At 38.9% G+C, this 13,703-nt stretch overlaps 1 protein-coding gene across 5 annotated transcripts in view; it reads left to right on the top strand.

Annotated features, from left to right (window-relative positions):
* LOC146491235 (uncharacterized) overlaps positions 1-13,703 on the top strand; it is a 139,875-nt gene that overhangs the window by 40,914 nt on the left and 85,258 nt on the right. Inside the window, exons 1-2 of one of the 5 annotated variants that reach the window (XM_085152922.1) lie at positions 5,232-5,904; positions 12,911-13,032. In XM_085152922.1, the coding sequence (XP_085009048.1) occupies positions 5,847-5,904; positions 12,911-13,032 (180 nt within the window). In that variant the 5' untranslated portion in view covers positions 5,232-5,846. The other 4 variants (XM_085152920.1, XM_085152924.1, XM_085152925.1 and 1 more) reach the window with 4 other exon arrangements.

Genomic DNA, 13,703 nt, shown 5'->3' with positions numbered 1-13,703 from the left:
TACCTCCTGAAGCTTTACATGGTCAAGTCTGAATATTAAAACCGTGCGGCAACCTTGAACGTGTGACCTTGCTTTAGAACTTTGTGACAATAAAATGCTTTTTTTTGTTTTCAGCGGCAAGCAAAAGCCTCTGTGAGCAATCCGAAAGATTAGAATTTGTTCCCTGCTGCACTTGTTAATAACGCCTCGTTAATAGAGAAGGATGAGACAAGAACAAAATAACTTCGGCAATTTATTGTTTATGAGAAGGTGTTAGATGTGGAGTTATGTGTCTGCGAAACACCCTCATTCACACTTAAATTGCTGGCGTCTGCTGTAAATCAAGGCAGTGAAATTGGATGACGGAGAGAAGGCTGGCTGCAGCCAATGACAAATTCTCCCTATCTCAAACACAGCTGACATCTTAGAGCTGTGATCAAGTGGAATGATCAAAGGCATTCAGTACTGCATTTAGAGGTACTGCGTGTGTGTGAGCGTGAGAACGGGGTGACGGTGTCAGGAGGTTTATTTAATGTCAGACCGAGACTTTCTACTCGTTTCATACAAACTCGTCGTGTTTGCGCACTCGTGGTCAAAACTGTGACTGCCATAAAGAGGAATTCTGAATGTATTTGTCACTTCTGCTTGAATTTACAGTTCATCTGACAATGTTGGTACTGGTAATTGGTAGTTTTATTGATGCAATGTCTGTGTGGGCAAGCACTAAAAATAGTTTGACAGCAATTTCAAGAGCACACAGGCTGTTAATCAGCTCGAGGGGTGATGTTGTTAGCAGCTGCTTAGTCCCATCTGTGATATGAGCACTCTTTGTGTTAGAGTATTGATTTGATTTTTTTTTAATGTATGCACCTTTCCTAATTATCGTATATGGAGTGTGTGACAACAATGCAGCAGTATTAGAATTTGTTCAACTTTGAACTTTTGCCAATCACCCGTGACAACAGCTTGAACTGACAGACAGCTAATTAGACTCATTTCGCAGCTCCCAGTCCTTATATCACTCACTGATGAGCATACTTCTTAATAGTAATGAGAGCATGTTGGAAAACACAATTTATATGCTACCATACACTGTATTTCTTTATTTATAGGAAGATATCACCGCAAAATAAATAAAATATCACAAAATTTTACATAAACCATATAAAGGGTGACATTGTATGCTCTATTAGACCTACAAAAACCAATTGGACTGTGTCATATTCCCAGTAATTATTCTTTTCTAAAATTTTCTAGTTTATTTATTTATTTTTTTTGCCTGTCCCATTTGGTTCTTTAGCCGTCAGAATTGTTGTCTGAAGACCAACAAGGATACCCAATGGATTTATTTTGCCAAATGGATCATCATGGCATTGCCGTATTGGTCCATTTGATCGACCTTTGTTTTTATTATTTATTTTATTTTATTTTCAGTTGTTACAGACGGGACAGACATGAGTGAGGGATAGGAAAGGGAGAAAGAAAGAGGAAGGAAAAGAAAAACAGAAGGGGAGAGGGACAGTGAGAAAGGGGGGAAAAAATACCTCCGGGATCACCTGTTGAGAGAAAAAGAATAGAAAACGAGCAAAAAAAAACAAAAAACAAAGCAACATACTAAACAACACCATCGCATTAATATAGCTAAGTGTAAACAGCAGTAAATACTAAATATTGAATGTTGTTGTGCAGCACGCAGGACAGACAGCGCACAATGTGCTTTGAAGTAGCAGCCAAGAAAGGTGTGATTTAAGTCTACGAACAGTGAACACCCATGTGCACACCTGTGTGGATCGGCGCGCTTGTATTCAAATGGTTTCCCCATGTAATGGTCTGCAAGAGGATGTAGAGAGCCATAGCCCTGTCCCCCAGGGCATGAAGCAGGCATGGAGGAGATCCAGGCCCCAGACATCCAGAGGCCCCAGAGTGCAAGAGCCCAAGGAGGACCACCGGAGGGGCATCCGTGCCACCTTCATGGGAAGCGCTGAGGATCCCCAGACGAATTTTCTAGTTTATTAAATAGTTTCTGACACATAAACTGCAAATAAGAGCTGAGAGCTTCTACACACCTACCGTGCGTTTTGGATCACTGTCAGATGCTTTGTCATGTGGCCATCGGAGGAACTGCAGTTTTTACTTTTGACGTAGGCGTCATTTTTTAGCTGTTTGATTTTCATAAACCTTCATCAAGATAACATTTTCTTTATTTCACATGTTATTTTATTGTCATGTTGAATGTGGAATGCCATTTTGTTATGAAAGTTTCTTGTACTACTCTGAAAAAGCAGCAGTCATGCTGTGTACTGTAGGGCTCTAGGCATTTTATTGTGATGTAGGGTATAGCTAGGAGAGTGAAACCAGAGTTTCAGTGCAAACTCCTTTAAAATAGTAACATTAGTAATAATATAGTAATAATAGTTGTTATACTTTTTTTTATTGTGCTCCAATGTTGGGAAGGCTTGCTAAGGTGGCTGGAGTTGGGGACATTTGCTTCAGAAGTTTATCGGTGCCTTCAGAACTGTCATAAGATCTTCAGAACGTGATCATGAAGAACAATTACACACTGATTTGTTGTGAGGCCTCTCTCTCATTGGATCACTGGAATCCAAAAATTCAATGTTTTTCCTTTAATTTGTCACCGATTTTGAAATGGTTTTATTTTGCGAACACAGTCATAGTTACTCTATTTATTCAATACTTTTTAGTGTATATTTATTTTTTCATGTATATTTAGTGACCGTTATGTATAGTATATATTTTGTATAGCATGTTTTTGCGAAATGTTGGTCAGTGGAAGTTGGAACTTACGCGCATTAGATGAAATACTGTCCTTCATTTAAAAAGAAAAAATTAAAAATGAGGAGAATTGAGATTTCAGTTGAGCTGTAGTGTAACATAATAGCATAAATGTGTATCAACTGCACCGATCAGTTTCTTGTCAAAATTCTTGAAAGGTTCAATTTGCAGATCCAGAGCTAAAGTTTAACCGAGAGTGAACTTTTTGTCTCCGGTGGAGAAATTCAAACAAAATCTTACACAAAGACAACCTGTAAGTCACGTTATTCATCATTAAAGACGATAACACAGATCAAAGAGTAGATGAATCGAGCTTTTCAACTTTTAACAAGCAGAGCAGGTAGGGTATTACTTCCCACTGTCCGTGGCACCCAATCCTAGCACAATGGGGAAACGAGCCTGACAACTGAGCATAAGGCAGAGAAGATTATGTGGAGTTCATAGGTCACAGTTCTTTAATGCGCAAACCCTCCAGAATACCTTTTTATTGCTGTCTGGGAGAAAGAGAAAGCCTCGGTTTAATGCGACAGAACTGAGGTCCTCATCAGTGTTAAAATATGCAAAGCAGTACATGCTAACATTAACCAGTGCCTACATTATTTATCCTCCTGAAAAGTGTTTTATCAGCACTAGGCCTGCTTTACTTCACTTTAAAATATTCAAATTAGAGCGCAACTAAAACATCCACCTTGCAAAAATCAGCGCTTTTTAACACTGGATTTGGAAATTAAGCTCACAATTCTCATATATTTGGTTAAAATACAGTTCGGTGTATTGCAAATTCTGTAGCACCGCAGTTATTAAAGGAATTGCCGAAGGCTCAGCTCTCCACAATAATCAATAGTTTTCCCTCTGAAATACAGTCAAGTACTGACAACTGTTCACATTTTTCACAAAGTTAAAGTTTGACTTTAGACTGAAGTGGAGCTGAAACGAAGTCACACAGTAAAAATGTCTTTAATGATCATTTTTGTGAAATATTTGGACTCCAACATTACTTCATGAAACCAAGGCTGCATTTTTAAAATTATGTTCCACTTTGGGCACTTGGGCTTCAAATCCACTTCAAAGTGTATGTTAGGTAAGAGAGCTGCGTGAGAAACATAACAAATGAACATATTAATTTCTCAAAAGTTACTTAGCGTTCATTTCTTAGACTTTGGTGTTTGATTCTTCCCCTGATGTGGTCTTTATTTACATGGCAGGGGGTTTTAGAGGGAGAGGGAAAAGCTTTTACTGTGGTTTACGTTGGCCATGTATCATTGGGCTTACTAAAAACTAAAGAGCTGCTTTGCTTTTTAGCACTCAGTCTCCCCCTCCACGCTCTTTATTCCCTAACACCCATCGCAAATTTGGTCTGGTATGTGACTGCTAATTTATCCTTTCAATGTATGATATCCTGTCATCTCCTCATTTGTCCCTGAGTGTTTCTAATCTGAGATAATCCCAGTCAAATCCTTTGATTGTGTGTTTGGACCAGATCCATCTCTAAAGAAGCAATTTAATGGGCTTCATGGCACTTGGTGTAAAGTCATTTATCTAGTGGATTGGATGTGAATGCTTGTTTTAATAAGTGCTCTTCACGAATAGTAGGAGACGTGCCATTTAATTAGGCAGAGTGTAGACCTAGCTCATCCTCACAACTTCTCCAATGTGTTTTATTTTTTTTCCATATATATATTTTTATTACTATTTCTGAAGCTGAGTGCTTTGTTATAACAGATATGAGACGCTTCAAATTTCTGTATAAAGAAATTAACTGTGTGATCTGGTGTTTTAAAACATGGCTGCACGATTGAAACTATATAAACGCTGGTAATCAAAATCGTGTTTTTGCCAAACATATTCCAGACATTTAGGAGCCAAGAATGCATTAACGTCATCTGACAACACCACGGATTACTTGTTTTCTACCAGGTTTACACTGGTGAAAGTAGAAATAAGAAAAGGTGAGCTATAAACGATTAAAGTTTTATTATTTCTTCTTGATTCAAGTTGGGAAGAGTTGGATCATGTCTGCATCTTGCAGTGAATATTTGGATGTTCTGTATCACGTCGTGCTTTGTCTGGTACTCGTTTGAGTCTGCAAGTCCTGCTGACCTTTCATTCATACATTATGAAATAAGCAGTTATAAAACCTTTACTAACACGCTGACAACAACTAGCTCATTTTATAATGAGTGTTTGCTTCTCATTCATTTGATGTGCTTCTTAACTTGAAATGTTATAACCTTGCATTTACTTGCTTCTACCCAGAGACACTGACAGATAAACTGAAAATCTTTATTCCCTTGTGTCTGTGATAGCTGTAACATTTTGTGTGTGTTTCATGGCCTGGCCTCACTTTCAAAAAGGAAACTGCAGGAGATCTATCAAAATGCAGCAGTAAAGGGACAAGTAAATGTCACAAACTGCTGGTGAGGAACTTTCCATCGATGAATGTGTTCCGACACAATGCAGAAAGATGTGTGGGGAAATTCCAGAACCTGTTAATCATTTCCCAGCAGGGACTGTACATGACGGTTTGTTGCAACTCTGTTGTTTTTTGGAAAAAGTCTCATCCACTTCATGCTCCTCCCTCACCATGAAACAATGCTCACTGTAAATCATTTTAGTCTAAACAAGCAAACAGACAAGCACCTTTGTGCTGTGTGAGTCATCACTTTATGGCCAGTAGCATCTGTTTTTTAGACCTTCTTGAAAGCAACACAATGAAATCCAGCAGAGAGCCCCCCTCTCCAACTCTCTCTCTCTTCCGCTTTCTCTCTCCCCTTTTTTTCTTTCATGTGGCTTCCTGTCGTGACGTGCTGCAGCTCACGGCTGTAATTGGCTACGCACTTTCACAACTTCCGTTCAAACAAAAACACAGCTTATCAGCTGACCGAGTGCAGCAGCAGAAAGTGGAGCTATGCTGTGGTAAATTTCTGTTCTGACATGTCAATTCGTCTCTAAATGTTCATCCGTCTTCAGCGAGGGAAAAAAGAGGAATGCCAACAGAAGGTAGAGCAACTTACTGGTATCTGAAAACAGTCAGAGGAGGGTGGAAGGAGTTGTTTCTCAACACAGAGTGAGACATGGGCTCCGAGTACCGACCTCTGTCTCCGGCAGAGCCATGTAGAAGCTTGTTTATAGGTATGTGCTTGACGTTTGATGATATGTTACAATTTTCAGTTCATTTGTTCAAACAGAAATGATAGATTGTCTTTTTTTCTTGGAAATGAAACGAAACAGCTGGCTGTCCATTTCTGACAGCCAGATGTTTCAGAACAGAAACCCCAGCTGTGTCATTGGGCTGTTTCTTCTGGGGAGGGAGTCTACCCATATGGAAAAGAAATAGTAAAAACTTATTTGATTTACTCATGAAAGTGGCCACTTTCTCATTACTTTCATATATTGTTTTAGTAAGTATCCAAAACATACAAGTTTCATTATATAATTTTTCAAGGGATCTTATATCTGTTTTCACTCTTGTATGCTTTTCATACAAGTTTCACACAAGACAGATACAAACTTTATAAGATTTATATATATCTTTTCCATATGGGTATGTGCTGTTGTCAAAGCCCGTTGGCACAAAGCGCGTATTTGAACACATTCATACAAGTTTTTATAACCAAGTTATCAAAGTTACCTTTAAAAAATAATAAGTTCAGGCTGTTTAAAAAAAAAAAAGGGTCTCAGTCTGCATCACTGTGTGAGGTAGTATAACGTAAACAGCATCAGCAGACTAAGTATACTTTATTTCTGGCATCTCCATTCTACCACAAAACAATCAACCTGGTATGAAAAAATCCCATTTGCTTTATACAGGACTTTACCCACACCTGAACCTCGTTAGTCTCTACCATTGAAAGAAATAGGTCAGACCAAACAATACAATTCTAAACAAAGAACAGGAATAAGATTATGCATGAAACTGACAAACGCATTTACTCAGCTAAATGGTTTGAAAAGTAAAACACTACATACAATACAACTCAAAAGGCTACTTTAAAGAAAATAAACAATACTATACAAAATGAAAAACCCTTCATTTGGTTGCACCCAGTGATGCGCTCAATGACCTCATGACCCTATATAAACAGGAAGTAATGGGGCGGCACGTCCCATATACCTGTCTTAAATGTAGGACCTGAACAAATGGAAAAACATGGTAAGTATAACCAAAGCAACATGAAGAAACATAATTTACCAGACATTTGCCTGTGAACAGAAGAAAATTCAAGTGACCTGATGGTTAGTATTTGCTTTAAAAAACATGTGCATGGATGTAATGGATGTAACTACTGCTACCACAAACAAACCCGGGATAGTGTGTTAAGCAAAGTTACACCAGCAATGTCTAAATTAAAGCATTATGGCTGACTGTAAAAAAACAAGGAAATACACTATCAATATGGTCAAGGGACCAGTGGTAAGTGAGCATGTAGCATGTAAAGCTTGTTTTCTTGGTTTAAACATTACAAGAAATCTATCATCCCTTTGTCTTAAGCCAAACACAAAAATAAAGTGCAGATTCATTTTTTTATAACTAACTGACAGTGACTAACCAATGCAATTCTCTAAGCTTTATATATGTATGATACACACATATATGATGTGGTGTTTGCATATAAGTGTGTGAAACAAAGTAAGGATCTGCCTTTGTCTCTGTCCTGCTCTGACATCAGATTCAAATGTTTGAAGCAGCAAGAACATGAATTTCATTCTTCTGTTATCAGACTTTTGGAGATAAGTTTTCTAATTTGCCAGAAAAAGCAAATGAAAAACAAATAAAGAGCTTAAATATCATTGACATTTAATAATAAGCTATTGGCACAGAGGGCTGTAAGTAAACAGTGGGCAGCCTCTTAAGGTCACAGTGAAGAGATTTAAATCAGGTCTTTCACATCGATTTGATTGCTCAAAAGTCTACGTCAGTTAGCATTTATATGGCAGAGGTGTAGTGGGCAAATTCACTGAAAGGCTGAAAGGATGTTGTGCTTGATTTCTCTTTTACCAAATTTGGAGGAGTTGCAGTTGAGAAAATGTATTTGAACAACAGCAGAGCCAAAGTTTTATGGCTGTTTTTTAAATTTTACATACCTCGAAGCGTCAGTGGTTATTGACTACTGTCGTGATATTTTTTTTTTTAGTTTTCTTTTGAGTTTTATTTTTGGTATTCATTTGGTTTCACTTTTGCTTGTTTCAGTAAGTTCTTACTGTTTGAAAATGGTGAGCTGTCATTGGTTTCACTTTTACTTTTAAAATTCAGAACCTATAATATATTTCAAGCACAGCATTTAACTCAGTCATGTAGACATCTCACCTCACTGAACAAAGCCTCCTTGCACCGGTTGTGTTGAGGAATTTGTCTAAATTTAAAAATGTAAATATAAATCTTAACCAAAATGCTTTTCCCCACCTAATTTTAGTTTTTGGTTTAGTTTGGTTTAGTTTAACTTAACTATGGCCACACCCAGTTTGCACCTATTTAGCAGTGTTGGAAACGACACTGCAAAATGAATTTATCATTGAATTTTTATTATCAGAGTCCATCAGCCAGTAATTATAACCTTGACAAAATGGATAAGTTTGGAAATTATTACACTATGTGAGGTGGTGTTGTCTTCCCATTGCAAAGATTTTGGTTTTACCTGTCTTAGGCCAGTCATAAAACACTACAATGTCAGGTGTTTAAGGACAATATAGTGTTTTTAGGTGTGCATAAATGCACTCTGTGTTTGATGCATAATGGATATTATACTGTATATTGCAATTACCTACAAATAGACCTAAATGTTGAGAAAAGTCCTTGAGCTCTTGTCCAGTATTAGTAATATTTTCTCTCATTTTCAGACTTTGGTCACATTTTCAGTAATTAAAGAGAAAAATGTCGAATTTACACTTGTTTAGTAAAACACCACTAACTTCCATCTAGAGGTGCTCTAGGTCTGCACTTGGAAGTTGCGATGGTCGTGGTGTTAGCTTACAAGTTCCCCAACCCCCATCGCAACCCCCCCTAACCATTGTAGCCAGATGGCTGTCACACAGGCGGTTCCTCGCCCAGACCATGCTGATTTCCCATCATTCTTTTGTTAATGAGGTCGTTAGCAATGCAGTGGACAATTAAATTATCCCAATCTGGCATTTTCCTCATTTGTTTACTTTGTAGTGCACTGTACAGTGTTTCAACCTCCAGTAACACTGCTCAGTTTGCCTCTGTTGACATTATGGTTTCCATCCTTCTGTCGTTTTCTCTCAGGTTTCATGTGTGATGCTGAGCAGCGGTGAATTAAAACATTACTGACATGCCTTGCAACTGAAGCTGGTTTCACAGTCAAGTAGCATAAACAGAGCTTTTGACAGAGTGTTGGTACGTTCTGCTTTGTGATAAGATCATCACCCTGTATGGAAGCGCACAGCTGAGAGCTGCTGCTGCTGTACAGAGCAAGTTTTGTTGGCTGTTAAATCGTGCAGAGAGGAGGACTTCAGCCAGTTAGTGGAGCACCCACCTTCATGTGAAACTCTGCTGAACGCTGACACCACTGACAGTTAATTATGGGAGTCACAGATCATGCAGACGTGCCAGCTCGACTACGATTGACACACTGCATGTTTACATCTCTGTTGTAATGTTGTTTTCTAGTTATTTTCCCAGCAGTAGTGCTGTTATTTAGCTCCAGAAGTGCCCCAGGGCTTGCCATAATGATCGTAAAAGCAGCACAGATTCGGGGGAGTGAAATGTTAAAAAGGACTTGTGCGTATAATTGGTGAACCTGCCATCACAGTAACTTTGGCAATATTTTTGGTCAGGCTGTTGAATCACTCAGACTGCCTGTTAGCTAGATTGTCATTCTCTATAGGTATGTCTGTACATGGCTCCATTATTTTCTGCAAACTCTTCAGCACATACAAACTTATTTTGACAGTGACTGAAAACCAACTAAACTTGCTATACTGTTAGGAAGGCAGACTAAAGGCGAGCAAACTGATGAATTTTGACATACTAGTATGTGGAAAGTGTGTCAGTGGAAGCAGAAGGCCAGTTGCTTGCTGTCAATAACAGCGAGGTAAAGCAAGCAGCTAAACACCAGACATTTATCTCAAAGTGCCAGCTTTGGGACTGAATCAAAAATAAAAGTTTAGGGTTTCCTCCTTTACACAGCCTGTCTCAGAGATCTTAATGCAAAGTGAAATATATGCACGGTCAGTAATAAAATCTGCTTACGCAGATCGTGATGGGTTGCATTAAAGACTCTTCCTTTGATTAAAAGATTTTTCATCTGAGGATAGATTTTCACCTGAAGCAATGCAGATCAGCGAGAGGCCCAAAAGAGACAGGAGCTTCTGAGGCAGCAGTTCATCCCCCTATCAGGCGAGTGCACAGATGACAGCTAGCCCTCGCTGCCGTCTCTCAGTGTTTTTCTGGGATGAAACCAGCGGACCTGGCTTCTAGCTACTGTCCAATATTTAGCTTCAAAGCTGCTGCTTGGGAATCATCACTGACGGACGGTCCTGGCGAAGTGTGCTGTTAAATCAGAGGTGCTGGTTGCAGCACAATGGGGCCTAAAGCACTGGATGGATATTGTGGCTAACCCCAGCCTAGGGCCAGGACTGCATGTCTGGCAGCTCGCACATGATGTATTCTTCTCTACTTTTATGCCCACCCCTAATTGAACCAGGACGGATCATTTTACTGCAAGACTTTAGGCTTTGCTTTAGCTGTGAGCTCAAAGCAGCTGTTAGGAGTTTTGATGGCAGCAGATGAAGTGTTGTTGTTAACAATTAGCAGCTCCTGACCTTTCTTTACACCCTGTTGATAAACACAGTCTTGTGAGGACCGAAGTAATGGAAATTTGGGGTTTTAGAATGTGTGGTACTAACCTCGGCACTACAGGGGGCAAAACACCACCTTAGCTTAGATTAACGTATATTTCCACAACTTTGTTGTATATGTACAATGACAATATAGGGCTATTATATTCTATATAACAGCAGTTAAGATACATTCACAAATGAAAGAATTATTTTTCACCAAGAAGGAATCAAAGTTAGAAGATGCGCCTGCTATCGAAATATAGGGTAAAAGGAGTCCTCCCATATCCTGCCTATTCCACATGATGATACAAACCCTGAACGTTTTCTCCAGTGAGTTGTGAGAACACAGATGAAACAATCAGGGTAGCAATGCTTGTTTCTGTTCCTCTACGTCATAGATATTAAACTGGTGCAGTTTTGCTATTAAAGCTATGAGGTATTCCATGACAGTGATGCTCAGGGTTGGTCAATAAGAAAAATGCAAGAAACAAAACAAATGTGACGCTTTGTGTAAAATCAATCTGGTTTTAGAAGCCCTGAAAATTTCATGTCATGAGTTACGATACAGAAAGAAATGCTACATTTTGACCCACCCCTACGTACCTTGGGGATATGTAACTTGAAACATATTTGCAGTATGAAAGGAATATTACGCATGGCTTCATTTATTAAACTTGAGTTACTACACAAAGACAACATCAGCTGATTCTGATGGGGTCAGGTGGGAGGGATCGGGTTTTCATGAAATGACCCGTGAATGTTTTACGTGGTATAATCACACTTATAGCTACAGCTACAGGGATTTTTATAGTGACAGGAGGTTATGCAAAAGATGCCAGACTCACAGAGTTGTCACCTGACTGCAATTAATGGAGTTTTTAGCATGTGTGAGCTCATTATTTTGGTTTTATGCCTCAGTGCTTTCATGCGCATTGCTGCCAATAGGAAAATAGTGGAAAAAAAACCCTCCCTTATCCCCAGTGTATGCTAACTGCCCAGCCCCAAACTGCAGACAGATTTAGCAGCTAGCTGGTGAATTTTGTAGAACATTTAAAAACTGAAATGTTTCTCCAGATATTTCTTTCAGTAGTTCTTCAAGGTGAGTGTATTCTTTTTTCAACTTCAGCCCGGTTTTCCAGCAGTGCTAACATTGTTAGTTCTGAAAGTGGCCAGTGTTAACCTTGTGTATACTTTTAAGCTAAACCAGTTGTTTTAAATGGATTTTTTTAGGCTAAATGTGGCTTTGATGCAATGTGAAAACTTCCAAACTGACTTTTGAATGAGAATTACTCTTACCTTTTGTTTTTGTTATTTGCACGCACTAGTTGAACTTTGTAAAAGCTCCTCTAACTGAATAAACACTGCAGTGTCATCATGGTAAACCCAGTGGACCCATGAAATCTGAGTTCATGCTTAAAGTCCAGTTTACTGTGTAGAAATACAGGTTTAAATAGATTGTCCCTTTAATGTTCCCTTAATGACTAAATAGAAAACAACATTGTTGTTGTTTTTCATCTCTTTATTGAGTTGGATTTGATGTATTTTCTGTACTTTCTATATTGCCTCTAGCTTATCAAAAATAATCCAAAGTTCAGTGGTAAGCCACCAGGACATTTGATAAAGGCCTGTCTGTTGACTCTTCTACCACCTAACATGCACACATTGGTATGACAATGTTTTATGTCCTGAGAATTCTCAAAGTTGAAAACGTCCAGACTGCTTTTGACTGCCGACTGTGGGGCAACCAATCTGTAGAATAACTTTGTAAAGCTTTTAATGTTTTAGAAAGAAGCTGCCGTTTTTCTACCAACTAAATATACGTATACTTAAACGCTGATACGGTCGAAGCTTTTTAAACTTCACAGTTAACTCTTACTCCTTATTGGCTGCCCCTCGAAAGCAGACAGTTGTGTCTGACCATATTAGGATATCTGCTGGCACTGACATCATGCAAAAAACTCTCTGAAACTTCATATTTATAGCAGTCTGAATCCTGAACTTTTAACTAACAGGGATGACTTGTAAATATTCGGACCTCATTATCTGAAACTGTGGCCGTATTTAATGTGAGCATGCACTATTTTAATAGTTTATATGTGGCAGAAAATAATGAAAAAGCATCATAAGCCCACATTCCCTTCTCTGCGTTCCCACTGGGAATAACATGAATGTCTAATGCTCTGTGGAACCGTACTGTGTGTGTTGAACACTGTAATAGGAAATAAGTATCGCTATACATGGATGAATATTTGATATGAATCTTAACGCGAATCAGGGATTAGCCTTTGATCCAATGTGAAACCATTCATAATCTCCATCTTCTGCTCGTCTTCCACAGAGACATCAGAGTGCTTTATATGCAGGGATGGTGAACTTAAAGCCAGTGACCCGCTGAGGAATTTCTGCGACTGCAAGAATTTACTTGCCCATCACGTGTGTCTGTCCACATGGATCCACAGGGTAAGAAAGACTTTCCATGTAGGGAACTGTGATATTTTTGAATTGCCATCAGCTGTTTGTTAAAGTGTAAGCGGTGAAACGTCTGTGCTGGTTTTCCAAAATTGACTAAATGTATTTGCCGTCTCGCCTTATTGAGACAAAACATTGCTTGCCTAATGAGCTACCTTTCAAATAGAAATACCAATTAGTTTTAATGAGGGTTGCTAACAATGGTGACACGTCATCGTTATACAGTTGAAACACAGAGGCCAAGACAGTGAGAAGTACCTCTTAATGGACTGGCTGAAATCCAGGAAGCTATCAAGTGCCCAGCACAGGTCACCTACCACAGAGGAGCTCATTAACATCTGTAGTCCTTCTTGAACCAGCAGTTGTACTAACACATTGGTCGGGGAGCCGGTGCTTTTGGACTGCACCTCCCAAAAGCTCACTTTACACTCTTCTCAGTTGATAAAATCTAAGGTTCCGTAGGTGGCATACATTTCTCTTTCTGTTCAGTCATGGAGCTTCTTTCTGCTCATGCTAATTACTCTTCCACCATTAATTCCCAACAAACTGCTGCTGCTGTCGCTGCCAGAAATTGGATTGCCAGAATGTATAATTACCGCTGTGTACCAAGTATTTTCCCAGAAATAAAAGATAAAAGCTAAAAAGCGAGTGAAGAGGTGTGT

Source organism: Neolamprologus multifasciatus, chromosome 23 (assembly GCF_963576455.1).
Source record: "Neolamprologus multifasciatus chromosome 23, fNeoMul1.2, whole genome shotgun sequence".
NCBI lineage: Eukaryota > Metazoa > Chordata > Actinopteri > Cichliformes > Cichlidae > Neolamprologus > Neolamprologus multifasciatus.
Note: the sequence above shows the minus strand (reverse complement) of the source record. Positions and strands in the feature narration are given on the sequence as shown.